Raw genomic sequence first — 27,321 nt, 5'->3', positions numbered from 1 at the left:
TTCTTGTATTCGTCTCACTGGCGCCTCTGGGCGCCGCCATGGCAGCGGCAGTTGGTGGCGGAGTGGGGGGGCCGGAGATGGCGCTGCCGGGGCCGGAGTGGCGGGGATTGCTCGCCCGGCGCTGGGCCGAGCTGGACCCGCCGCTGCGGGAGCGGCTGGCGGCGGCTTCGCTTCACGACGCGGTGCGCCTGGGCTGCGACCTGCTCCGGTGAGCCGCGGGCTGGGCGGGACGCGGTGCGAGAGGGACATGGAGCTCCTGGAGCGGGAACAGCGCGGGGCAACGAGGGTGACTGCGGGGCTGCAGCATCTCTGGTGTGAGGAAAGGCTGAGGGAGCTGGGGCTGTCCAGCCTCGAGAAGAGACGGCTGAGAGGGGACCTCATTAATGTGTATATATATCTAGAGGGGGGTGTCAGAGGATGGACCAGGCTCTGCTCGGGGATGCTGGGCAATAGGACAAAGGACAACGGGCAGAAACTGATGTCCAGGACGTTCTAACTAGGGAAAATTCCATGTTTCTACCTGAAAGGAGGGATCAGTCTTCTCTTAGGCAACTAGAGGTAGGACAAGCAGGCATAGTCTTAAGCTGTGCCAGGGGAAGTTTAGGTTGGACATTAGGAAGAATTTCTTCTGATGAAGGGTGATTAGACATTGGAATGAGCTGCCCTGGGAGGTGGTGGAGTCATCATCCCTGGAGGTGCTTAAGGAACGACTGGACGTGGCACTTGGTGCCGTGGTCTGGTTGACAAGGTGGTCGTAGGTTGGACACGATCTCAGAGGTCTTTTCCAACCTAATTGATTCTGTGAATATGAGGAAGAACTTCTTTACTGTGCAGTGACCATGCGCTGGAACAGGTTGCCCAGAGAGGGTGTTGAGTCCTCCTCACTGGAGATACTCCAGAACCGCCTGGATACAATCCTGTGCCAGGTGCTCTGGGATGACCCTGGTTGGACCAGATGAGCCGCTGTGGTCCCTCCCAGTGTGGTCCCTGACCCATCCTGTGATTCTGTGGTGCTGACCCCTGTGTCCCGCAGGACTGAGGAAGAAGAGGCGGCCCTGGTGCGGTTGTGCCAGAGGGTGTGCACGGGCAAGGAGCCAGAGGCTGCAAGCTTCTACCGGGAGCAGGGAAACCGGGAATTCGGCCGCAGGCGGTACCAGATGGCCCTGAGGCTCTATTCAAAGGTGGGTGTGGTGGGGCAGCCCCCAGAGCAGCTCCTCCCTCATGGCCAAAGGGCTCCCGTGAGGGAATCCTTGGGGAGGGGATCCCACAGCCCCTCATGGCCAAAGGGCTTCCATGAGGAGATCCCCGGGGAGGGGCTCCTGCAACCCCTCATGGTTGAAGTGGTCCTGTGAGGGGATCCCCAGGGAAAGGGTCCCGCAGCCCCTCGCAGACAAAAGCGTCCCATGAGGGGATCCTTCGGGAGGGAGTCCTACAGCCCCCTCATGGTTAAAGGGGTCCCATGAGGGGATCCCCAGGAAGGGGGTCCCACAACCCCTGCTGGGAGGGTCCTGTGAGGGATCCCTGAGGCAGCAGCAGTTCTCTGGTCCCCACAGGCAGCATCCCACGAGCCCCCCGGCAGCCCTGAGGTGTCCATCTGCTTCGCCAACCGCTCCGCCGCCCTCTTCCACCTGGAGCACTTTGAGGTAAGCGGAGGGAAGCACCCACCACCCATGCTCCTGGGTGCCCCCAAGCAAGGCCAAACTCCCACAGGGTGGGCTGAGCCCTCCTGTGTAGCAAGAGGTGTGTAGAAATGTGTCCAGAGAAGGGCAACGGAGCTGGGGAAGGGTCTGGAGCACAAGTCTGATGAGGAGCACCTGGAGGGGGCTCTGGCTGGAGAAAAAGAGGCCCAGGGGGGACCTTCTTGCTTTCTACAACTCCCTGAAAGGAAGTTGTAACCAGGTGGGGGTCAGTCTCTTTTTCCAAGTAGCAAGTGACAGGACAAGAGGAAATGGCCTCAAGTTGCTCCAGGAGAGGTTCAGGTTAGATATTTGGAACGATTTGCTCCCAAAAAGGGTTGTCAAACCCTGGAATAGGCTGCCAAGGGCAGTGGTGGTGTCACCATCCCTGGAAGTGTTAAAAAACTGTATAGATGTTGCTCCTGAGGACATGGGTTAGTGGTGGGCTTGGCAGTGCTGGTTAACATACAGAATATTTTAATGAGAATATCATAGGTGGAATAAAAGAGCACGAGTCTCAGCTGGTTTTCAAGTACATTTAAAAGGCCTTCTCTTTGTTCCTAGGTTTGTTTGGAAGACATTGCCAGAGCTGAAAGCCATGGCTATCCAGATAGGCTGCTGCCCAAGGTCTTGCTGCGGAAAGCTGAGTGTCTGCTGTGCCTGGGGAGGTTACAGGATGCAGCAGACGCCCTCAGTGTGGTGGAGAGTAAAATCCATATGGATGGGCTCATGACTAGTCCTACACACCAGACACTGTTAAAAAAATTAAGTCAGCTGAAGGTTAAATTACATGAGAAAGAGAGGTGTCCAGAGCCTGCACAAGAAGCACGTGGTGACATGCAAGGGAAGTCAGAGATCTGGGAAGAGAACAACAGTATTTCAGGCACATCTTCGTCTTTGAGCTTGAATTTTGATAGAGAGAGAGGACGACACTTGGTGGCCTCCCAGGACATCATGCCAGGACAGAGCCTGTTGAAAGAGGAGGCCTTTGTAAGTGTGCTCTGCCCTGAGGAGAGCCTTCCTCTGCAGGACAGTGAAACAGCGTGGGACACTCGGGTCACTAATGCAGATCTTTATTGCCACCGTTGTCTGAGGCAGCTCTTGGCCTCAGTGCCTTGTCGGGGGTGCAGTTATGCAAAGTACTGCAGCCAGGACTGTGCAGACATGGCATGGGAGCAGTACCACAGGACAGAGTGTTCCCTGGGAGCACTGCTTCTCACATTGGGCGTCTTCTGCCACGTGGCCTTGAGGACTGTTCTACTGGCAGGATTTGCAGAGGTTAACAGGCTGGTGGAATGGTCCCACAGCGGGGACAAGGACCCTCATAACCCCAAAACAGGGTGCAAATGTCTCAGTGAGACACCAGAGCCAGGAGCTGGTACCAGAGGTATCCCTGGTTGTGACGACAGTGGTCAGTATCACAGTTCTTACCAAGCTGTGTTCCACCTTTTGCCCCACACTGAGCAGCACAGCCCTGAACACAAGTTCCTCTGCACGCTGAGTGTAGTAGCCATATGCAAACAGCTGCAAGAGGCTGGCCTACATGCTGCTGTTTTGAATCAGGAATCATCTGAGCAGTGGCCCAAAACAAAGACATCTGAACAAACCTCGGATGAATTGTCTCCAGAGCTGAAGACTGTGGCAGAAGCGATGCTGAGACATGTGTTGCAGCTGCAGTGTAATGCACAAGCCATCACTGTAATGCAGGAGTTGGGTAAGATAAAAGCTTTTAAATCCTTCTCTCTTGTCACAGAATCGCAGAATTGTTAAGGTTGGAAGGGACCTCTGGAGATCACCCAGTCCAACCCCCCCTGCCAAAGCAGGGTCACCTGGAGCAGGTGACACAGGAACATTTCCAGGTGGGTTTGGAATGTCTCCAGACAGGGAGACTGCACACCTTCCCTGGGCAGTTCCAGTGCTCTGCCACCCTCAGGAAGGAAGGTCTTCCTCATGTGGAACTTCTTGTGTTTTATTTCATGGCCATTGCTCCTTGTCCTGGCACTGGGCACCACTGAAAAGAGTCTGGCACCATCCTCCTGTCACCCACCTTTGAGATATTTACATTTATTGTCCCCTCTCAGTCTTCTCTGGACTAACCAGGCCCACCTCCCTCAGTCTCTCCTCATAAGAGAGATGCTCCAGACCCCTCTGCATCTTTATGGCTTCTGCTGGACCCTCTCTGGTAGCTTCTTGTCTTTCTCGTACTGAGGAGCCCGGAACCGTCCTGTCCTTGCTCATCTAGCTTGTGTGAAGTGAAGAGATTGAATTATCAGCTGTAAAAAGCTCCCACTGCAGAGGAAAATGACTTGCTTAAAATTTAATGGCCTGTCCCACGCTGGCCTGTTCTTTGGTGCACATGCAGAGCGTGTTTCACTATTATTTATTGCAGCAATATACCGGGAACCTTCCTGCTGCTGTCTGCGATCGGTCACGGCGCTCGTTGCAGAAGTTGCGTGGGTTTGTGAGCATCCATTCCCAACCTGCCTGTTCTTCCTCTGTCTCCAGGGCCCGGAGATGGTGCTGTTGTAAATAAGAAGCCCGTGCGCCTGGCGACAGCCTTCTTTCCTGTCCTCAGCCTCCTGAACCACTCGTGCTGTCCCAACACCAGCGTGTCATTCAGTGGGACAGCTGCCACTGTCAGGGCATCGCAGCCAATCCCAAGGGGCCAAGAGATCTTCCATTGCTATGGTAAGCATTAACTCTGGGTTTGTCTCAAGGCACAGACATCATTCCTTGGCATTCTGGTGGATATTAATACCATAATACCATAATGTTGCTGGAGCCTTCATTTATGTATCAGCCTTGACCAAAGATATCATCACAAAATTTTATCACTTGATAAAATTTTGTTGGATTTTCAGTCTCCAGTTATGTCCTCTCCAAAACATAATGTGGTCTCAATTATAACCAAGATCCATTTATTCTGATATTAAGAACTGTCCCTGTTTAGAGATTTCTACCCTTGCCATTCCTTTTCAGGGCCTCACCAATGTAGAATGGGAGCTGCTGAGAGACAACAGCTTCTCAGACAGTATTTCTTTGAGTGTCGCTGTCGGGCATGCCTTGATGAGTTAGAGTCTGATGTCAAGAGCGTGGTGTCCATGAGAAACTCATTCTGCTGTCCCAGCTGCCAGGCTCCAATGCAGGTAGTTCTCCCATAGTTATAACTGTGGAACTTAACTGGGGTGTGTAAGGTTTGGGTCTCTGGGAAAGCCAAGAGTTAAAGACCTCAGTTCAATCCCTGCTCAGCAGGCAAAAGCTACTGTAGAGTCATGCCAGTATCTCACTGTTTCTTATAAAATCAAATAAGCTAATAGCACTTTACGAAAAAGTCACTTTGTTTAATGAATACAACTGAAAAACAATTTAGCATCTCTATAAAACAATACAGAGCTAATGGAGATGGAAAGTAAGTGCTGAGTTGAACGTGAGCAGGAATGATCACAGGGATGATTTCCATAGGGGGAAGAAGACCTGCTTTGTTGTTCAAATGAAGCTTGTGCAACCTCAGCCAGCAGAGAGAACCTGTCACGCCGTTTACAGGACCTTCAGCAACAGATCAAGAAAGCTTTAGACCTGCTGAGGGACAGGAAGGCTGGTAAGGCTCAGCTTTCTGCTCTAAGGTCAGGAGCTGAGGAGTACACGTTGGGACACAAAGCTGTAGCCATGAGATGGCACTGTTGCTCATGCCTTTGGGGTCTTATGGCATGTGGCCTGGTGTCCCTGGGGACTTCACCTTTAGGTTTTTTATACCCCTGATCCGGGTATTAATCTAAGTCACACATTGTCCAATAGTAAAGTAATTAAATAAAAAAGAAGTCAGGGTAACATTGGAGTTAGGCATTCCCGGGCTTTGCTTTCCTGGGGTGAGTTGGGCCTACACTGGGGTAGAATAAGCAGAGTTGAATCCCAACCAAATCCCAATTACCTGTGTAAGATGCAAAGATGAGATCAGATTGATTTTACTTCATAGATCATGGACAGCTGGAGACTTGCCATAGGATGAATTTTATAACCTGTTTCATTATAGATCAGGCTATCAAAGTGCTCCTGAAGTGTCAAATGGATGCTGGAAACTTCTTATCTCCAGAGCATTTGCTGATGGGAGAAATGGAGGATCATCTGGCACAGGTCTATGCTACTCTTGGTATGGTGTTGTCTTCCCATTATCCCATGTTTTCTGAACTTTGAATTTAACATGACTAGCCTTTTCTCAGACTGGCCCTTGCATTTTTTCCCTAGTTTTGACAGCAGGGCTCTCAGAAAGACCAAAACTATGTTCCTAGCAGCCAGTGAACAATAATGTCATCTCATGTTCTTCTAGATTGCCTGTCCTGGTTCTGAGTTCAGCAGCCTCCCAAGAATGCTGTGGACATAGTTCATCACATTGTGCATAATGCTGTCAGATTCTTTGGGTGGTGATAGCTCTAGAAAATATTTATTCATTTCTCATTTTTTGTTTTGTTTTGGTTTTCCATCAGGGAAGTGGCAGGAAGCAGCCAGACACCTGAAGAAGAGTATTGGGATTGTGGAAATGCATCATGGGCCATCAAGTGTAGAAACAGGTCATGAACTCTTCAAGCTGGCACAAATTCTCTTCAATGGGTAAGTTTGGTTTCATCCTCTGTCCCTTCCCTGCACCACTCCTGTGTGTCTGACACAGTATCATGGCAGGTGGTCCTTGACAGGACACAGGACCCCACTGGGGTTCCCTTATTCCTCACAGCTCTCTTTGGACCTGTTTTCTCTGCTTTTGCCTGTCTATTTTTCACTTCTCCTTGGCTCAATTTATTCCCTGTCCAATCATTTTATTCTGACAACTCATCACCCTTGGTGTTTATACCTCAGTTGTGTAATGTTGCTGACATCTTCTCAAAGGAGAGAATGAAATCCTCTTGCTTTATTGTCAAGGAAATCCCTGGACTGCTTCTGAAAAGCTTCGCACAACACCTCCCTTTAACTGAATTAATTTTGGTGGGAGCCACAGTGAGGAAATAGGGGGTACTATGCTCAGAGATAATGTTTTCAGGTTTTGTCCATCTCCTTACCTTTTCCTCCCCCTCATCCTCCCTTTGCAGCTGAAGTTGCACATGATTTGCCTGGTGCTGAAAGGCAGGGGAGGGTGGGATCTGTACCCATGAACAGGTTTAGGTTTTTGTTAGAAAGAGCTTAAAGGTTGTGTGAGTCAAGAAGCTGAATTAAGTATTTTGCATACTCTGCTATTATCTTCCTATTTCAGATTTGCAGTTTCTGAAGCTCTGAGCACAATTCAAAGAGCAGAGGAGATTTTGTCAGTGCACTGTGGTCCTCAGAGTGCTCAGATCCAGGAACTACAAGAGATGAAGACCTGTCTGTCAGAGCTTCCCAGAAGCATCCTTCAGAGGACTTAATTTCCCTGTCAAAGGAAGCTGCAATGTGATCTTTCATCAAAGCTAAGTGTCATGTGGTAAGGTAGTCATGTAGTACAAGCTGGAAAATCGTGTAACAGCAACTTGAATGAAATCAGAAATGCTCTTTAGTGAGGCTGTTGTAAATAAAATGACCAATTCTAACGTGAGAGGTCTGTGTGTGGTATGGTGGGAATAGAGGCTGTTGTATAATTTCTGTGTGTGGGTTGGAAGCAAATGTTTGAGTTGCTTGTGTATGAAGTGTGACTCTCCCCTGTGTGGTACCCTGAGCATTATGAACGTACAGTCATCCAGAGCACACTGCCTTCTATTTTTAATACTGTGAAGCACTTTTCTTGCCAGTGTCAAATGTAAATAGTTGGGAGGGGTGAGGCAGCAGGCTGGGAAGTGCAAACTTACAGCCTATAAGAGGGGGCACTGCAGAACCTGGAGGGCTCCAGCACAGGTCTGTCAGTAATGAGGGATTCGGTATCAACAAGTGGTGTGAGGTTGGAAAGCAGGATAGGGAAGAATGCAGTATACACCAGGTATTTCTTGCTTTTGGGACACAGAACTGCATTGTGGCTCACTGGGGAAATTGGGAGTGAAGGCACAGGATGTAGGCAGACAATCTTTCAAGGGAGAATACTGGGCCTTGCTGAGATTAATAGCAAAAGCTCTTTTATTGCAGCATGAAGGCATAAGATTTGCAAGTTGTGTCTTTGTGCAGCAGAGCAGGGAGTCAGTATCCCTCCCAATACCACCCTTTCCATTTGGGCCCTACCATTGCAGATTATTGTGATGAGATCTAAACACCCCTGGGATCCAGGATCTTGCCAATAAAGAGGAGGGTTCCAGTGGTGTCATCTCGCAGTACAAGGAGGAAAGGTCTGTCCACGTGATATTCTATGGGGAAGGTCAGACGAGCAGCGTTCGCCACAGGATTTGGTGTGGATCTTTCCCCATCTTCACTAAGCTCCAGCATTGCCTTGTGTTGCACATGAGATAACTTAAGAGGCTTGGCAGAAATCTTGGTGAAGTCAGGTGAGGTGAAAAGAGATTGGAGCCCTGGAGGAAAGAAAGAGAATTCCATTAGCTGAAAGCATGGATTGCGGGTGGGGGAGCAGTACAGCTAATGCTGTGATCCAGGAGGGCACAGAGCTGCTCTGGCAGAGTTTACTGGGGATACAGAGAGGAGCAGCTTACACCTGTTTGTACTGAGCTTCACCCCCTCAATCTCAGAAGCATTGTATGAGCATGATGGAGAGATGCGATAAAAAGCTGAGGAGTCCTGGGCAAGATGATTTAGTTGCTGGTGAAATCTCTACACACTGACCTAACTAATAACCCACCAGCTTCATATTCTTCTGAGAGCAGGAAGCAACTTGCCCACTGCTTCAAGCCCTGGCAGTCTGTAAAGGGGGTGTGATGTACATACTTGTCTCCTTTAATGTGCTGCCAAGTGCCTCTTCATAGTTCAGCTTCAGTTTGGGCAAGCTTAGCACAGCATGGACTGTCTTCAGCTCCTTGTCTACATCGTGGACAAACTCCGAAGTGAGGCTTTCCTCAATCAGAGTCATATTTTGGGTCACCCTGGTAGGCAGGAAGAACATGGCACTGATTCCCTCTGTCAGTGGCAGCTGGGCAATCTGCAAAGCCAGAAATAAGAGAGAAAGGAGAAAGGGTCACATCAACCATAAACAGTTTTACCCATTCTGTACCAGGCACAGTCCTGAATCTTGAGTGCCTGGTCAGCCTTTCCAGTTAACATTTGTTCTTCCTTCCTGTTTGCTTTTATCCAACATGATGCTTCCTGACCCCTCTGGCTTTTCCCCAGGCTTTCCATCCACCCATGCTGCACTTTTCCTGCTGTTATATGGCAAGTGCTCTCTCACCTGTTGAATCCTGCAGCATTGCTCTGGGGGATTCTCAGCTAGAACATCTTTGAGCTCATGCTACAGTGAAAGATTAGTTGAAAGAGGTAGAGATGGAAAAATTTTAAGGAGTGTGCCCTGCCCTTCTTGCCCAACTTTAAGTCAAGCAATACAGGCTGGTAGGACCTGGGCATTATTTAAATTATGCACTGCTTGTCACATAGCTGATGTAGAAGCAGGATATCCTAAGAATCAACATACTGCCTTTCAAAATAGGGATTGCAAAACTAGCTGATGGGAAGAGCAAGGCTATCTTCTGGAATGGGTTAACAGGTAGGTGTAGCTGAACCTGCTCCTCAGTAGGTTTAGGAGATCTTATGTAATATTTGCTCTCTGACCTTGCAGTTGAGTTCTGAGTCAAAGCCATATCGCAGTATGGCTTTGGGGTCTGACATCATGGACACCTTCACAGTTCTGTCCTCATCCAGATGGAAGTCCTTCAGGGCAGTCTTCTTGGTGTCAAACTTGGTTTTCCATGTCCCTGTTTTTTAAAATATAAAAGGGAGGATTTTCTGGAATAATAGTATATGAAACCAGGCTTATGTCTGTGGCTGAATAATCTTGTGCTTTAATATACAGTATTTGAGCTTTAAGAGTTGAGGCATAACAGGGATAGAAATAGACTGATTGGAGCTACTGATTTACTGCCATCTTTGGCCCCTCCTTTTCATCTGAGAATTGGCTAAATGGCAAATGAATAATCAAGACAGTGTATGTATGGGTGGAGTAGCTATTGGGAAGTTGATGTCTACTTATGTAATTACAAAACTATTTTAAAGGGTAACAGTTGTGTCAATGCATATAAAGTGCTTCTCTCCCCACCCTTTATTTTGCTCCTTGTCTCTAAGCAATAATTCTCCAGGACACTGGCTTACAGCATGTTTTAGAACAGCTCTCTAGTATCTCCTTCCATTCCCTCTACAGTGGTAAAAAGGCTCAGAACACTCTGAGCTGCGCCTTCCCTAAGTGGTGATATTCTGGAGTTTTGTGAGCTTAAACTTTCTTCTCTGGTCTCTTACTGCAAACAGATCAAGACTCAGCTTCCTAAGAGTAATAATTCCTCCCTCAGGACTATTTCTGTTCAGGTAGTGTGTGTTTTTTCTTCTTTACTAAACGTTCTCAAACACTTTCTTCTCACACTCTGTGTCTCTGGCAGTCTGTTTGCTTTATTGGAACTGAGAGCATTCCTCTTCTCACACGTGCTTAATGGACTCTCTCTGTATCCAAGTACACAACATTCTTACCCTTGAAGTGAGCAGCCCCAGCAAGGAGAATGCTGACATCTGAGGGCATGTCCTTCATGAACCTCATAATCCTTCCCTTTGTCTGCTGCCGGACCCAGTTGTTGATTTCTTGCAGGTCTAACTGGGTATTGCCACTTAGTGCCCTCAGACGCATCTTGTAGGACTTCTCTAGTTGGCTGTAAAATCCAGGCTTTGCCCTGAGTCCTGGGGAACAAAAACATGGATATTGCAGCGAGCTCCCTTACCAAAACAATCTCAAGGCAGCACATTGCAATCCAAAACCCAGCAGCAGGTCTCTCAAAAAATATCTGTGGCTGTGTATATACAGAAACCTGCTTTGAAGAAGAATAACTGAAGGCCCATCGAGGAAACTGATCCAAATCCTACAGCCACCCATGCTGGAGTGTGGGATAACTCTCTTCTGAAAAGTGAAAAAAGGAGATAAGAACCGAAGGCTTGGACACAGCTATTCCAACATCAGCCTTTCTTCTTTCTCCAGCCTGCTTTATGGGTACAGCTTACTCAACCTATTGGATTCTTGGAACCAGCAGGTTCCAAAAGATAGCTCTTAGCTTTCTCAGCAGATGTTTATTGCATGCCAAGAGCAGACATTTAAAATAGCTCTGCAAGGAATTAAACAAAGGAATATGGCTGAATGTTATCACAAATAGAAAATGTGATCTGTGGTTCCTGGAAGCCAGCAACACCTGCCAGACAGCCTGGAGTGAAGGCAAAATTCTCAGCAAGTTTCTTTTTAGGACTTTTTTTAACTGCTCCATCCCCATTGTCTTTGTGTGCATGTCTGGTGTTTTATTTAAGTGCACACAAACTCTCCAGGCTCTCTGAAGCAGCAAGAGCATTCCATGCACTGTCTGCATCCTGGCTCAGGAGGATGTCAGAGCCACAGTTGTTAGTGCTGTGTTATTCAGTGTGCATGTGTGTGTGTGTGTGTATACACACACCTAAATAACTACCTGCTGCTAGTTATTTAGGTAAAATGTAAGAGAGGGGAAGAAGGACTTTTACTTTTCTCCAAAATGATCCGGGAGGCACTTTTCATGCTCTTCTCTGGTCCAGTCACGCTGCTCAGGAGGTCCTTGTAAGTGTCATGGACCTCAGCTTTGTTGAGCAGATCGTAGAAGAGAGCACGAGAAATCACATCTTCGGTTCGTTCTCCAGCACCTGCCAAGAGCAGCAACAACAACAGTGAGGGACAGCCTGTCAAACCAAATGGTGTGTGAGGAAACTGGGCAAGAACTCACCAAGTGAGAGACCAGAAAGTGCAGTAGCCAGGCTGAAGGGAGACAGCAGCACGTTGGCGGTGGCTGTGCGGCTGGACTGCTGGCGGTACAGGTCGTAGCCAAAGTTGGAGACTGCAGCTGCCAGCTTGTTTACAGGGGTCTTGTAGAATGGATCTTCCTCTTCCTCGCCAGCGTTGGCTCCATCAGCGGTGGCAGAGTTCTGGCAGGTACAGGGAGCACTTTGGTTAGACTTGCAGTTTGCAAGGGCGGGCGCAGTTGTGATAAACGTGTCAAAGGCAAACAGTCTACAGGTACTCTCCTGTGATGTACAGAAATACTGGCTTAATCTTGGAGATGAGTGTGGGAACAGTTACTTTAAGTGTCCCAGGAAAGCCAAAGGCACCACTGAATTTGAAATCCACTATTTCTGCCTCGTGGTCATCCCCTGATGTAACTGCTGTGGTTTTATCTAGGTAAAGCAGGAGTTAGTCTCATTATGCTGCTAAATAAAATCCTAGTAACTTAGGAGGGTAGTGCTTAATCCTTGCATAAGATTCTCTAGAATTAAATTACCTGCTCCAAGTATCTCTCCCTCACTCTTTGCCTGTTATCTCCTACTCACCTGCTCAGTAGCTGAGTTCTGGGTTCTGCTTGGGACAGTTAAGAGACCCAGGAAAAGGAGAACCACTGGAATCTGCATGCCTGAACCTACAGAGTAAGAACATGGCAGAGAGAGTTTGAGCAACCAAGCAAATACACCTCTACCACTAGTATTCACTGTACCTGGTTGTGACAGGAACTGCAGTGACACATGCTGCTGCTTGTCCTTCCAATTGTGAAACACACACCTGATCTTAGCCAAGTTTTATTCTCTAGTGGGAAGTACCCAGCCAGCCTGGCCCCAGTGACTTTAAAACTGGGCAAGCACACACTGTGGGTGTGCCTGAGCACAAAAGCAGATGTGTGTGGCCCAAACCACACTGATGTTGGCAGTTTCTGAGTGCCAAGGTCCAGAAAAGCACCAAATCATTTCTTCTGAGTTTGAGACTTCAAAGAATTCAAGTCTTCATTTATAAAAGGTACCAAATCCATATTGTTTAACAGGGCAGAAGACAGCATTGACTGGTTACTGTTCTGCTACACAAGCTACCTGCCTCAGTCAGTAGTTTGCCATGTTTCTTGTGTCTGCACGTACCTGAAAGGCTACACAGCTTGTGTGCATCCTTTGCTTCTTATTTGCAATTTGATCAAGTAAAATAGAAGAGTTTTCTTAAAAGACAATAAGGAGAGGAGGAGTAAATACCTAATGCTGGGCCAGATCTAGAGAAAAAGTGAAAGACAGACCTTGACTTATTCAATCTTTTTAACAGAGGTGGGAGAAAAGTACGAAACTCCCCAGAGCAGTTCCTTCTGTGGAATCCACTTTTCATCACTCCAGTACTGGTATATGTGGCCCTTCCAGACAGATCTGTCTGGTCCAAAGGGCAGTGAGTAACCAGGGTTTTGCTGTGGGTAAACCAGAGCTGCTGCAGTGTCATGCCCCCGAGAATAGACGCCACCGAGGCTGGTCTGAAGCAATGTTTAGATAGATTCCCAGAAATTAAAGGAAGAGGGTTGTATTTAACTAACCCTTGTCATCCAGGCATCTAGAGAAATCAGAGAAAGAACATGTGTTTCAGATTAACTTCAGCTGTAAAGAAAACATGCCTGCTGCTAGAAATACACGTGGCTACAACAGCCCCAGTTCAGGACTCAGTTCAGGCAGAGTGAAAGGCAGTTTTCTGTTTCCCTTTCCTGTCTTTTCTTCTGGAGGCAGCTCTCCCATGGAGAAAAAGGCACCACAGTGAAGGTTTTAAGTTTTCATCTGCGTTCAGTCAGTGCAACACAGAAGTGGTACCCTCTTTTCCCTGTGCACTTGCATCCTGCGACCTGCTGCTATCCCAGCTGCTGAGTAGATGAGGTTTCTGGTGCAGAAGATGTGGATCAAGAGGAATTTATTATCTGGAACAAACCAGTGCATTTGGTGGTATGATAGTGGATATAATGTTGGGATTGCTCCTATCACTGCAGAGTTTTACAGTGAACAGGCACCATGCTGGAAGAGAGATGACAGAAGCCCTGCGTGAGTCTCAGTTAAACAGGCCTTAGCGAGGGCTCTGTGAGGATGCCTGCACCAAGCTGTATTCTTGCATGCTGAGAGGAAGAGATTTGGCCCAGTCTAGTTTAGAGATGAAGGTTTTCCATGGAGCATAACCTTTTTTCTGAAGAAAAAAAAAAATAACCTCAACACAACCCCTGCTTCCAACTACACTGGGCTCCTGGGACCACGAGAACGGAGATTGGTTTTGCAGATTGTATTGTTTTTGCCAGTACTGTCACCAGCTTCATATTTCTCAAACTTTGCCAAAAAGCAATTTCCATTTTAAAAAGACAAAGCCTTTTGCGTTTGAATTGGCCTGAACATCTGGATTCTATTTGTATTTCTCTTAGCACACAGCCAGCAATGCAGAGAAAAGAATTTGGTTGGAGAGAGGTGGGATGTTTCAGGCATGATATTAAAATCTGTGGCTGTCTTTAAAGAGACGAGAAGGAGCAACAGCGTGTGATGTTACAGTCAGGAAGGTACAGGAAGAAAACTTTGAGAAATGAGCTGAGAAGGTACTTTGTGTCTGGGAGTTGTCGATTTGTGAAGGCCTGCAGGTGCAAAGGAAATACTTTGCTTTCCCTCTACAATGGTACAAGTCTCACATCGTTTATAAACGCTTCTGCCTTTAGAGGTGCTGTGAAACATGAGCCATGAGTTCACACTGCTCACTCTGCTCGTTCCACCCCACAGCACTCCTGAAGCATCCTGCAGCTACCAGCTCTAGAGGATTTGACTGTCACCAAAGTTGTTACCATCACAGAGAAAAAGCTGCAAGGCAGATGCGTGAAAGGCAGAAAACCACCCCAGTTCCCAAGCACAGTTCAGCCCCGGAGGCAAAGCTGGTGCTGGTGGCTCCCAATCCTTGGTGAGGTCTCTTGGTGGGAATCACACCTTTTAACACCTGCACGAGAACCATTCTTCCCATTTCCCAGGTGCTCTGAGAGCTCCCCAGCCTCAGCCCCTGCCCTGTGCTCCCCTCACCGCTGGCAGTGGGCACAGGTGAGCTGCCCTGAGCTGTCCCTTACCTCGGGCTCCTCTGTGCCGCTGCTGTCAGGGGCTCCCAGCGGGTGCGAGTCGAGGACAGTGTGGGTTTGGTGCAGCCACATCTGCTTTTTGCTGCTTCCCCCAGCCCAGCCTTCGGCAGGCTTCAGGTTACAGCTTCCCAGGGCTCTCTTAAAGTGCTCTGCTCCCATTTTCTGCTGCTGCCACTCTCCCACTGAATTGCACTAATTTTTTAACCCTTTTTTCCAAGACAAATGTGCTCCCTGTGCTCAGGGCAGCGTAGTGGGTAAAGCAAAGGCTGGAGAGGCAAACGCTCCCTGCCCTGTTTAAGCAAGTCGTTTATCCCAGCAGTTTTGCCATATGTCACATCAGGGAATTTCTTTTGTCTCAGAGGTATGGTTAATGCAGCAGTGTTTAATGGATTTATGGATTTATGTCCAAGATCTAATGGAGAGACTTACAAAGTGGGAGCAAGATTCTGTTGTTTAAGGCAGTTAAGGGGAAGATGCTCTGAACTGCTTGTATCCAGTGATAGTTACTAGTTAACAAGAAGTCATTAACATAATTGGCTTAAAGTTTTTGGTGAAAAAAGAAAGAAGCTAAAAAGCCAACGACTTGTTAAAGAAAGATTAATTAAGAGAATCTTGTAGGAGCTTACAGAATGACAAATGATCTGGAGAAAGGAAAGGGGCAGAGGGGTTTCATTATTATTTGCAATAGAAGACTCAAGGGGAGCACCCATCAGTGCACATTTAAGTCAAGGGAGTGTATTTTTAATAAGTATTAAATTGTAAAACTCGTTATTACTAGATTCTGCAGAATATGAAAGATAAACAGATTTGAGGGTAAAAAAACCAACCCAAACCAAATTAGTGGAAGACAGGTCCCCTGAAGGCTGACAGTGGTCACATGTAACATCAGACTCAGCAGCTGGGCAGTACAACCAGAGAACAGTTGGTTTTCCTTGTCCTTAGTCATTCTTGGCTTTCTTCTACACAGTCATTTGTTACTGGATACTGGGAGAGCCAGGATACTGGGCTAACTGGACACGTAGCTAACCTGATCCAGCTGTTTGTCTACTTGGAAATGCTGGAAGTAAATTGTAGGCAGTACTGTCAGTGCCCCTAGTCTTGAACTGGGATAACTCTTTGGGCTGCCAGGCTCACTGCTGGCAGGTAATGAGGAGTTCCTCAAGTGTGCTGCACTCAGCAAAGGGGAAAGGATGAGTTTAGAGATGCATTAGCTGCTGGTTTTGCAAGCTGGAAAAGCAAACCAGGTCATCTGCCCTTTGATTAGTCAGTGCTTCAAAGGTGACCCTTTCTAGCAAGAAGGCTAACAGCTCTGCTTTCAGCTGCTTCTCAGCTTGCTCTGTGAGAAATCATCTGCAGAGAGATGTTTGTGCTTGTTAATGTACCATCCTCGGCCCAGGAATGGGAGTGTTGGCTGTGGAGATATTTTCTGGTGGTTTTCATCTCTTTTTGAAACCTTATTTGTGGTATTAAAATGCCCTTTATGGAAGGACCACTATAGAAGTTTTTATGTCTCGTCTCTATCTTCAAATGAACTCCCATCTGTTTAAATATAGGTTTCATTTTAAACTGTTTAAATCAGAGTGGTAGTTGCATAGAATGTTATGAAAGACCAGTTTTATTCCTGTAGGTGAAGGGTATCCCTGAAATGGTGCATTAAACTCATCTAACAAAATCAGTTTTGTTAAATCAATACAAACATTTTACTGTTGTTCTGGTTTGGGTTCAATATGCTGTCTGAACATTGCTCACTTCAGCTGTGGAAGTACTGATGATATGAATTTGCTCTAGTAAGGAAAAAATACATCTAATATTAAAGATATTGAGACTTATTTGATATTCTGAGCCAGTGGTGCAGATGGATAGAGCAGACGCCCTGTGCTAGTCATGTCTTTTCAGAGTACAGCTCAGTCAAAATGAAAGCTTTAGCAATGCAAAGTGGAAATTCCTGAGCAGAGACATTAATATTACTTTGCATTTTACAAACTGCCTCTTCTGGAAAGCCGGTGGAGTGAAAAAGAGTCTTATGGTTGGTGTAACTGATAATTTGTTGAGCGAAGCACAGTCATGGAGGGCTGCTGTACTGTCAAATAAGATGAAATTAATAGTTTGACAAGAATAGCTTGGAGGAGGAGTGATGGCAACAGGAGAGAAAATAGGAAATAAGAACCAAGCTGTTCAGGAAACTGAGAACAAGGGAAAAAACTTTGTAGAAGGGGGAGCTGGAAGGCAGAGGCGTCAAAAGACTTGAGTTTCAAATTATGCAGAGGTTGCAGTGCAAGAGGGTGGCATTCAGGGAGGTTACAGTAGCCAAGGCAAGACTTACCTAAGGCATGGAATGGTATTTCTGAATGTTAGGAATGAATCTGTATAAATAAGCTAAAATGTTCCCTGTGGGCTAGAGCTGTGCCCTCATAGTAGGGCTGAATTCTTGTGGGTTTACTTGTTAAAATTGCCTGGCCCTGTAATTACAGCCTCTTTTTGAAGGGTATGTGTCATTACACTGGTTAGAGGGGTAGGCATTATCTTCAGCCATTCTTCCCCTTTTAGACTGGGAGAAATGCATAATTGCAGGTTGGAGCCAGGACTTTTTATTCCCCAAAGTCGCCTGCATCCCCAGAATTCATGGTTAGTGAGTCAGTCCTTCTCTTATGCCAGCAGATGGTGCAGACTATTCAGGGACGGAGGCTCCCAGAAGCATTCTGCTCCTTCCTTTGAGGGAAGGCAGACTTCCCCAGTGAGGAAAACGCTGCCAGAAGGGTGGCCCCTGGGCTCTGTAACTGCTGTTTCGCAAAAACAGAGCACCATCCTTTTTACCCAGAATCTGGGGGGCTTGGAACCGGAATCTACTATGGACAGGAGTTTTGTACAGAAAGAGCTGCAGCATGGCAGGGGTGTGGTGAGCTAGGCCAATATTTTTAAGTGGTAGGATGGCTTGGTTGGGTGGAGGGTTCGCAAGATTCTTTCATAGAATCACAGAATGGTTTGGGTTGGAAGGGACCTTAAAAATCATCTTGCTCCAACCCTCCTGCCATGGACAGGGACATCTACCACTAGACCAGATTGCTCTAAGCATTGTCCAAGCTGTCCTTGGACACTTCTAGGGATGGGGCAGCCACAGCTTTTCTGGGCAACCTGTGCCAGGGCCTCATGAGCTTTCATGATAGTGCACCACTGCCTTGGAACAAAGACTCATTTCAGGGTTTGTGATGGGCTGTTCCCATCTCAGACAAAAGTGAAGCTGTAACAGGATGTTGTCTTTTGCCAAAATAGGGCAAAAGCAGTGACATTCAGCTACAGGTGTCAAAATCTGCTCTGCTTTCCTTGGAAGCTGTCCCAGCCATCTACAGCACTGTGGAGTCAGGAGTATCCCAATAAAGGACAACTTGCAATTAACAGATGCTGGTCAGCACCTTTGACCCTCTGAGCAGATCCCAGCAATTGTCAGGTTTTACCCAAGAGAAAGGTTAAAGGCTGTCACATTCCTACTTATCCCTGCATTGCTGCTCACAGGCAAAATACCCTCCTGACTCTGTGCCACTGAGCTCATGCCCTAGTTCAGGGAATTCTGCCATCTTACACAGCCAGCTCTGACCCAGAGAGCATCCCGTGCACACTTGGCAGGTGAGATGCCCAAAACTTTTTGGACTCAGTCCTTGGAGAGCCTTTACAGATTTGCCATTTCACCTCACAGCCCCTGTTGTCCTCTGTGATGAGGTGTAACAAAAAGCTGATCCTTTGCCAGAGCCTCTCCTATCTTTCCTTCTCTAGTGCCCAGACGTTTTTTCCCCCCAAACTTTGCAATTATTCAACTTTTGTTGTGTCCTTCAATGCAACACCTTCAGCAAATATATTCTGCTTTATTCTTTATTATTCTGCCAACATAAAAATTACTAAAAAACACTTTATAAAATATGTCTTGAAAAATCTAGCATTACCCAACCTCTAGAGTTTCCCGGAAAAGGGCTGCAGATAAGGATCCAAAGTGGTTTCCCACTGCAGAGCCTCCTACATCAAATCCAAATTGCCAAGGAGTGGGAAAAGGGAATCTTTTAAAAGAGCCTGTGCCTGGAAGTGGCTGTGACTCATCCTAGAGAAGACAACTGGTTACTAGTCCAGTTGCTCTAGAGGTCATTTTCTAGGTGGGCACAGATGGTTTTCAGAGGAACATTGAGGGAGACATGTTCCCAGGAACTGCGGAAGGAAGAGCCATATTAATATATCTCTGGCTGTTGTCCAAGCTGCCAGATGCTAATGATGATTCCAGGCTATGGGGGACTCTAATAAGATCTTAATAAAGACTCTAATAACAGTCTGGGGACAAGAAAGTCTCCCTTCCATGACTGAGAGCCCTGGAAGGGAAATCCAGGCAAAGCAAGCTTTTCAGGTTCAACAGAGGGGAACCTCAGCCTGGAGAAGCCTGTCAGGGCTGGAATGGGCTATCCCAGGACTGGTCTCTAGGGATCTGTAAAGGAAAATAGTAAGGAATTGCCCCCCATGGCCTCAGAGGGAGGTCTCTGAGGGCAGGAGGCCTCTCTCAGCTGGTCCAGAGGGTCAGGTCGCAGTCCCAGAACACTTAGGTTCTACTCCTCTCTTATTTGGGCACGTGGTACTTATTGGCATCTGTGGCTTCACGTGAGTCCCGTGGCTCTTGGATCTGGGGAGCAGCACTGGGGTTGGGGTTCTGGACACTGCCTATGAAAAGCGGGATGCCCGTTTCATCCTCAAAGATAATGAAGACAAAGGGCCGGTCGAGGCTGAAGACAGAGACCGAGCGGGACAGCATGACGCTGGTTGCAGCAGATGCTTCCACCCCATCCTCTTTAAGCTCCATGGTGGACTGGTGCTGCACACTGGACACAAAGAGAGGCTCATCTGTGATCTTCTGCAGATTTGGGCTTGTGAACAGCTCCTGGAGGCCTACAGAGAAAGAAGATGAAGTTAAAGTTAACCTTCCCCAGGTGGTGCCATCAGCTCTGATTTTTCTCAAAGCTGTCTGAAGAAAGCGATTCCCTGCTCTGTTGCTACGTGTGTTGCCCACCATGAAGGCCTGGAGAACTGACAGGTAAGAGAAACAAAAACTGCAGTCTAGGCAGGTTCCCCAGTCTCTTTCTGTATGAAGAGCTGAGGGTGCCAAAACCAGAACAGGTTTCACAAGCTTTGTCCACCTCATTTAGAATAGTAGTGTAAAACTTAAAGTCATCCTTAAAAAGCAGCAGCAAGTCTGAAGGCTCTTTCTTGCTAGGCTGGAAACACTTTTACAGAGATTATTTTTTTAAGCAATTCTGCAAAACAAAATGAACTCTTAAATTATTCTCATCTGGAAAGGCAGTGCCTGGTGTTTTATTTCAGTGCCAAGTTTTGTGATCTGAATTTTCTCTGTTGGCAATTTCCATGTCCTGGACAGTGCATTAAATGACAAAGTAAGAGATAAAGATTGATGCACAGGAGGAAGTTGGTCTTGGCTACAAGGAGGGGAATGGAGAAACTGTGAACGCTGCCTTCTCTGTAGTATCATCTTGTTGGAGCAAAACATTTGGTGCTAGGCAAGCAAAGAGTAAGGAGGAGGAGAGGAAGAAGGGATGGGAGAGTTTGGAATTCTGGAGCAAGCTGTGAGGCACAGCTTTAGAAACAAGGGTGGCAGTTTTAAGTGTCAGTGAACAGATGCCATAGATTGAACAGCTTGGCTTGTTCTGTGCAAAGAGGCCTTACCCATTTGACTGAGAACCTGGTTGAGTTCCAGCTGGTAGTCCAATTTTATTTTTGGGATCTTCACTGTGGTGGGCACCTCTCTGGGGAAAAGCCTGCATAGTTGTTTGTAAGGGAAGTTCTCCAGCACATGAGAGGGATTCCGAGTATACTGGTTTGGTACAATGACCACAAAACTCACATTACTCTTAAAGGGAAACTTGGCCACCTGGAAATAAAAACAACCAGAAGAATTTATGGAAAAGGAAGGAAAATCCAGAAAGTGGTGCTTTTAATTTAGTCTTTTTCCAGTTGGTCTACAGAGCCAGTCTTGCTATCGGATGAAGACTGTGGTGAGAAGGAGGGATCTGATTTCTCCAGAAGAGAAAATTCGTTGGAATAACAGCATTAGATTTTAGTATCAGCCACTGAGTGGTAAAGATTGAGCACACGGCAGAGTGGAAGCCCATGGGCACAAACATTGTACCCACTCTGGCTGTATTCTAAAGCGCTCCAACAGTACATTGTCCCAGAGAATTCCTTTCCATGTTTCCTCATTTATCTTTAACTCAGGGCTTTAAAACTATTAATTCCCACTTAGTGGGAATATCTCTTTGTGTTTTTTTCCCAGAGACTGAGAGTGAAGATCCAACATTCTTACTAGAAGCAAGGATGAGGGATGATTATTAAATTTTTGAGTCCTGTGCCTGTTAAAAAAACTTTTTTTTTTTTTGAAAGAATACTTGCAGGCAGTAAAATACCATAAGAGGAAATTCCAATCAAAACTTGCAATGCTCCTGTGAGACCCCTACCTGAATGTCCTGGGACTCCAGTGTAAACCAGCTCAGGGGGTACTGGTGGGCTTTCATCATCTCAACTGGGACCACAAACTTATTGTCAAGGTGGAATACATCTGTCTCAGTCAAGCTAGCATTAAACTTATTCCTCCAAAACCCTGTCAAAAGAAAAGTTTTGAAATCAACACAGTTAAATTTGGGTAGAAAAACAGAAACTGCTGAGCTGAGTTCTCTAACAAGGCAGACAGTGCCAGGCAAGTAGAAATACAGCAAAGAGAAGTCAGTACCAAGGCTGGAAGAGCCCTGACAGCAGGAAACTCTTATCATCCAGAGAGGGACTGTGAAATAACAAAAAGAACAAGGATAAATCCTCATGCCTCAGTGTGGGAGACCAGCGAAGGCTATGGAGATAAAAGAAACAATGTTTGTGCTTTGAAAAATGAGGAGTATTGCCTTTGTGCTGCATAGGGTGAAACACTGCTCCGAGACCAAGGCAAAGCATTTGTAGACTTACACTGGAGGTGTTTGGTCTATGCACAGCCCTCAGGGAATTAAAAGAGGAAGATGTGCCTGACCACTGTGCTGTAGTCAGAAGGAGATCCACAGAAGCTGCCTCTGAGCTCTGTGGTGGGTGTGTAGTGAGTTGCATGTGACCTGGTTAATCACAGAATTATTTAGGTTAGAAAAGACCTTTAAGATCATCAAGTTAGGACTAGATGAGCAGGGATGTGCCACTGCCTGGGATCCTGAACCAGGAGGCAAAGGCACTGCAGGTCCCACCTGCTGCATTCGGAGTCTGCTGTCAAGTAACATTTTTAGCACATGTGAAGCAGTTGGGAATCATCTCTGTAGAGAAATCTAAGCAAGAGGAACAGCAGATGTACAAGAACAAGCAGATTGACTAGCAGGAAGCAAGGAAAGGAGGTGCTGTTCAGCTACAGGGCTTGCAGAAAACTAGATTTCTAACTATTTCTCTTGGAAAATAAGGAAAGCCTGTGGAGCTCACCATGGAAATGGATTGCATTGAGCAAGAGCATCACCGTGTTTTCAGGGAGCTGCTGTAGGAAGGTGGGTATTTGCCCACGAGTCGCTTCCTTTATCCAGTTGTTTATGGCTACAAGGTCATTCTCACTGATCCCAGAAAGGGTCATGGGCTTTGCTCCATAGAACTTCTCTGAATCCTCCAGGAACTTCTCTTTCACCTCAAATCCTGGCAGAGGGGTAGAATTCTACATTAAGTCATTGGACATGGAAAGGGTTTGCTCAGTGGCTCAGCCAGTGGCATGACACTCCCAAGAGGAGTGCTTAGGGAAACAGAGATGTCTCCCAGTGTGGCAGCGTGCTTCCATCACTCTCTGTCACTGGGAGTTTTATCCTACACCAGTACAGACCCCCCTGTGCCAGCTCTGACCTTTCTGCAGGTACAGACGTGATGCCAGGCTGAGGGTGGACTCGCTGAGCCTTCTGCGAAGGGTGCCCAGCATGTGGTGGAGACAGGGCACAGACTCCAGGTGCATCACCTCCAGCAAATGCTTCTCTGTCTGATCTGCTGCTCCTAAAAATCAAATTCCTGTTAGGTCGTGCCCATGCAGTGGAAAACAGGGATGTTACTCTGGCTGCCTCCTGTTAGAAACATGCTGTGCCTTACAAAAGAGGCTGGAGAAGTCTGAGAGTGGGAGCCTCAGAGGGCAGCTTCAATTGTAATCACACCTAATTAAAGCTGCAGGAGTAAAGATAAGTGGAAGGGACTGTATTTAATTTGCATTTTGCACACTGTTTGCTAGTGCCTTTGGAAGAGGGTATGGGGAAGGGCAGGAAATGGTGGGTTTGTAGCTAAGAAGTTACCAAGTGCCAGGTGAGACAAGGCGAGAGCGATGCTGAGGGGCGACAGGATCACATTGGTTCTGTTGGATTCCAGCTGGACCTCTCTCAGGAGATCGATGCTGAATCTCACCAAGCCATCTGCCAGCCTCTGGCTTTTCTTCCAAGTCATCTCACAGCTTTTATCTTCAGCCTCTCCTTCTTCAGGAGAGGCAACTTCCCCAGGTAGTTTGTTTTCATGACAGCCCCCAGCCCCAGCTATGGGTTCATCTTCTAGGTTCCCGTCATCCCTTGTGTCTGGAAGGTTGGTGGCAAATGGTGACATGGGTCCACCAATCTCCTGGGAGCTGTCATAAGTAAATTCTACCAGCTCTGCATCTGGCAGGGTTGGGTTGGGTCTCAGCAGATCAGACTGTACAATTCCAGCACTTTTCACATCCTGAGGAGAAACATAAAGGATAGCACGGGAAAAGCAGGAGCACAGTGACACCCTCCCTCATGGGCCTTACTGCACACCTAAATGGACTGAGCAAACTCTCCACCTCCTCTACTCTTGTGTTTTTGCTTAACATTGAGTTTAAAAGCACCTCAATGAGTTTGGAAGAGAGAAAGGCTTATATCCTGTGAAAATGGACTGAGTGGTTCCTCCTCCACTTGCTCTCAGGGCCTGCTGCAGGCAAGCTTGAGGGCAAGACCTACCACCTGCTCAGCACACGTCCTGTGCCTTCAGTGTTTATAGATCCATCGTCCTCAGCCTTGATCTCACCTCCTCCCCTCACACATTTTGGCAGTGCCCATCTGCCTCACACACCAGTCAGCACCCTCTACTACTGTCACAGCCCTAATCCAGTTTGGCTCAATTCCTCCTCCAGGCATCTGTGTTTTCTTGACCTGTCTGTTCTATTACATCCCTCTTCTTTCCAGATTTCTTCATTTTCCACTTTTCTAGGCTTTAGCCTGTAGCACTGCCACTGCTCTCCTCATATTTTCACAGTCTTAAACACCCCAGGCTCAATGGGTTGCATGAGCTACGAGTCTTTCTCCCTGTCATCCTCACAGCTGGTGAGGATCCTCACCTTTCCTTATCAATCAGAAATTAAATCATCCACCTGCCAGCCCCTGTACATACCAGTACTAATGTTAACTCCATACTTTGCCCAGTTATTTAGGCTGGAGCTTCTAGTGTGAGGGAGCATGGTGTTGGCCACAGGAGGGAATGAAAGATGGACTTTCTCAAGGCACTGGCACTACTGGATTTCACTATCTGGGTTCATCTATCTCAGGACAAGCTGGAAAACCATTGCAAACACCACAGCATAACTTCAGTCCACTTGGGTGGAATCAGTCACTGCTTACCTTCAGCTTCCCATCTTTGTCTAGGAAGAGACGCTGTTGGTCAATGGCATGTACCAAAGAAAACTGTAGGAAAAAAAAAATCAGTAAAGGAAAAAAGTCAGGTGTCTGATAATTTTCTCTGAATTTTCAGAGTTGGTCCCACTCCTACTCCTGGCTGTAGCAGTTCCCCACAGGGCAATAGCCCAGGCAGGGCTTTAAGATGCAGACCCAGAGGCAGTGGGGTCTGACGTGGGGAGGTGGAAGCGAGCAGGAGCTGGGAGAGACTGCAAACACTGGATTTGTTTAGAAAGGGGTCAGGTCAGACGAATACAAAATAAAGTATCCTCTAGAGAGTGAGCAGTGCAGTTTTGCAATCTCAGATCTGACAAGGATCCAAATTTAAAATGGGGAGGGGAAATTAATGGCTGTTATTAAACAACCTCCTCTTAATGCCTGAGAGTCACAGTCACTAAATACAGTTGAAGCCAAGTTTCCAAAGATTTTCTACAGAAATATGAATAATGATAATATCCACAGCTATCTTATCTGGGTAAAAGATAAGAAACCTTGCTGGTTAAGCCACAGCAGAGAAGCACCTCCACCAATCTGCCTTCCAGGGCTTCTCATGCAGCAGCACTGGGTGATATTTGCCCCATGGTCTGGTGCAGGGAGCCACCACACTGCCCTTGCCCTTTGCTGGTGGGGAGAGGCTGTGCTCACACCCCCACCTCGATGGAGTGAGAACTTACCCTTAGGAGGCTGTGCAGAGCAGATAGGCAGAGCAGACCCCAGAGGAACACCATATTTCTGGAACAGAAGAGCCAGCCGAGAGAAAAGTTATTTCCAGCTGCCTGGCAGCAGTGAGCTGAGCCTTTTCAGGTCTACAGGGAGAAAATTATCAACCTGGCCAAACAGGTTGGCACAGGAGCTCACAGAAAGCAATAGGGAGATGCACAATGCTGCTAAGAAACAACACAGGACTCCTGGGTCTGACGCCAAGGCAGTGAAATCAGAGAGGACCAGGAACCTCACTGGAGCAGAGCTGCAACCACAGCCAGGCTCCTACATGACGCTCTCCCGCTTGGATCCTACATGTCTGACCCCATTGCCCTCGTTTCTCTGGCTTGCAAATGGTATTTCCCTAATCAGTGCTGCACACACTGTGCCTCTGGAAGGAGACAAGACCCTCTGCTTCTTTCCCATGGAAACCACTGAGATATGGGCACAGCATCCTCAGCTGAGCCCAGGGCTCTTGGGAGAAGGGATACTGACCTGCCTTGGTGGGGCTGCAGGCACTTAAGCAGGTGCTGTCTGAGAGGGACTTTGCAGGTGGAAAAGGCAATTCCAGAGCAGTTTCTCGGCAATATGTCCTGGAATGGAGAGTCCTCCCCTTCCCAGCACTTGCCTTCCCCCCTTGCTGGCAAACCCAGCCTCTCCCACCCCCGCAGTCCAATTCCTGTATTGGGACAGTGGGATCAGGGCTTCCAGGGTCACGGACAAAACCCCACCCATTCCCTGGCCAATGCTTCACCCAGCCACTTTTCCCTTTCAAACAAAAATAACATATCTTTTTCTTAACACAAAGTCAGTGTGCCAAAGCCCAGCCCTCAACACAACTGCCATACTTAATTCCTGGGGCTGCTTTCCACTCTCCAAGCAGTCCTCACTTGACCCAAAACTGCTGGGCTAAGACCCCAGTTGCCAAGTGGAAGAAGCAAAACTTGAGGCCATTTCATTTCCCCTCCTCCCTCACCCCAAATCCTGCAGCCACATACAACCCTGAGCACCCTGTTCCTCCCTGGTGGTGCCTCATCCGTTAACCCTCTGCCAAATTCACTCCACTCTCCCAGAGGGGCACTACTGCTCATTGGAGGAGCACTCATTTATATCAAACCCTCTTTTATTTGCCCCTTACCTGAGCTTGTTCATGTCCATGTTGGAGCTGGCACCTGCTTTAGCCCAGCTGACAGCTCTGCCTGGGGCACACAGCTCTTGTCCAGCCCACCGCGGCAGCGACCTTCGGCACCACCCCCTGTTTGAGAACCTGGCAGGCAAATATTGACCTACAGCATCCGGTTAAACATTTGTTTGGAGGAGAAGAGCGAATTTGTGGTGCATCTGGAGATGGGGAGACACTTTGGGCTGCTGTATCCTCAGGACAACATTAACACTGAGTTCACCAGCTCCGAATCTCTCATCAGCAAAAGTAACGTGCAAAGTCAGTTGTCCTGAGTAGTGGCTCCACTTTCCCCACACTCCCTGTGCTGGGAATGTGCTCTTTTATTCATAACCCTCAGTGAAAATGCAGGGCTTGGTATTTATTGCCACAGGGCTCTCTGGTTTTGGAATTTTCCTTGCAGAAAACCCCAGTTCTTCACTCCCTGCATCACAGCTGCTTCTGCTGCAGCCAGCGCAAGGCACCGGTTTAACAGATGGCAGGTGCCCAGGGCCCCCGTGGCCACACATGGAGTGGGAGGGTGTGATGCCCAGGCTGGGCTGAGCCAAGAGCAGCTGGTCCCTCCCCTGGGGCACAGCACGCTCCAGAGCTCTGCCAGGGCAGCTGGCCCGGGTGCCAGGCTCCACAGCACGCACACACTGCTGGGGCATGGAGGAATAGTCTCAGGGACGGGCAGAATTCCAGCAGTCCTGTCCTGTGTGGTTTTGTGCTGTATCCAGAAGTGATGGTGATCCTTCCCACCTTCTGTCTGTGTCCTCAGTGGGAGAGGAGTCACTAAAGAGCAGTGGGGAATGCTAATGGGATCACAGTTCTTCCAGTCATCCATTCCTTGCAGTAAGTCTTGGTTCCCAAACTCACCCCAGACACGGGGAAGGAGGAGACAGGTTTGAGCTCTGCAACCACAAACTACTTTGGGACATTCTGCTGCAACATGAGGAACTAATTCCCATTGGAAAGCAAATCCAAGTCCTTGTGCAGCAGTCCTACCTTACATCCAGGGCATCTTCACAGCATCCCTCCTCCAGCTCCCCCAGAACAAAAGAGGTGCCCAAATGAGGGGCTTT

At 47.6% G+C, this 27,321-nt stretch overlaps 3 protein-coding genes across 7 annotated transcripts; 1 reads left to right on the top strand and 2 right to left on the bottom strand.

Annotated features, from left to right (window-relative positions):
* Nucleotides 1-42: 42 nt before the first annotated feature.
* Nucleotides 43-7,233, top strand: SMYD4 (SET and MYND domain containing 4). 3 transcript variants are annotated; one of them, XR_010435535.1, is made up of 10 exons: nt 43-208; nt 1,034-1,181; nt 1,554-1,643; nt 2,241-3,390; nt 4,182-4,364; nt 4,656-4,822; nt 5,139-5,274; nt 5,707-5,807; nt 6,158-6,281; nt 6,916-7,047. XR_010435535.1 is itself a non-coding variant. In XM_064677381.1 (10 exons), exons 1-10 carry the CDS (start codon nt 78-80, stop codon nt 7,064-7,066), a joined length of 2,397 nt encoding a protein of 798 aa, XP_064533451.1. In that variant the 5' UTR covers nt 45-77; the 3' UTR covers nt 7,067-7,233. The 3 variants fall into 3 exon arrangements, 2 of the variants coding, with proteins under 2 accessions (XP_064533451.1, XP_064533450.1); XM_064677381.1 differs by having other exon boundaries at nt 45-208; nt 1,034-1,185; nt 1,558-1,643; nt 5,707-5,823; nt 6,916-7,233; XM_064677380.1 differs by having other exon boundaries at nt 46-208; nt 5,707-5,823; nt 6,916-7,233.
* Nucleotides 7,234-7,722: 489 nt separating this feature from the next.
* SERPINF1 (serpin family F member 1) lies at nt 7,723-14,787 on the bottom strand. 2 transcript variants are annotated; one of them, XM_064677414.1, is made up of 9 exons: nt 14,654-14,750; nt 13,112-13,128; nt 12,105-12,190; nt 11,504-11,702; nt 11,268-11,423; nt 10,242-10,445; nt 9,336-9,478; nt 8,502-8,712; nt 7,723-8,131 (listed from the first exon to the last, which is right to left on the bottom strand). In XM_064677414.1, exons 3-9 carry the CDS (start codon nt 12,180-12,182, stop codon nt 7,872-7,874), a joined length of 1,251 nt encoding a protein of 416 aa, XP_064533484.1. In that variant the 5' UTR covers nt 12,183-12,190; nt 13,112-13,128; nt 14,654-14,750; the 3' UTR covers nt 7,723-7,871. The 2 variants fall into 2 exon arrangements, with proteins under 2 accessions (XP_064533484.1, XP_064533483.1); XM_064677413.1 differs by lacking the exon at nt 13,112-13,128 and having other exon boundaries at nt 14,654-14,787.
* Nucleotides 14,788-18,499: 3,712 nt separating this feature from the next.
* Nucleotides 18,500-27,293, bottom strand: SERPINF2 (serpin family F member 2). Of its 2 annotated transcripts, none has more exons than XM_064677402.1 (9): nt 26,216-27,293; nt 25,050-25,107; nt 24,322-24,384; nt 22,990-23,404; nt 22,556-22,699; nt 22,151-22,354; nt 21,160-21,302; nt 20,372-20,576; nt 18,500-19,579 (listed from the first exon to the last, which is right to left on the bottom strand). In XM_064677402.1, exons 1-9 carry the CDS (start codon nt 26,233-26,235, stop codon nt 19,254-19,256), a joined length of 1,578 nt encoding a protein of 525 aa, XP_064533472.1. In that variant the 5' UTR covers nt 26,236-27,293; the 3' UTR covers nt 18,500-19,253. The 2 variants fall into 2 exon arrangements, with proteins under 2 accessions (XP_064533472.1, XP_064533473.1); XM_064677403.1 differs by lacking the exon at nt 26,216-27,293 and adding an exon at nt 25,573-25,730.
* Between the last annotated feature and the right edge of the window lie 28 nt (nt 27,294-27,321).

This window comes from Pseudopipra pipra, chromosome 21 (genome assembly GCF_036250125.1).
Source record: "Pseudopipra pipra isolate bDixPip1 chromosome 21, bDixPip1.hap1, whole genome shotgun sequence".
NCBI classification, from domain to species: domain Eukaryota; kingdom Metazoa; phylum Chordata; class Aves; order Passeriformes; family Pipridae; genus Pseudopipra; species Pseudopipra pipra.
The sequence above is the reverse complement of the archived record's forward strand: the minus strand, read 5'-3'. Positions and strand labels throughout refer to the sequence as shown.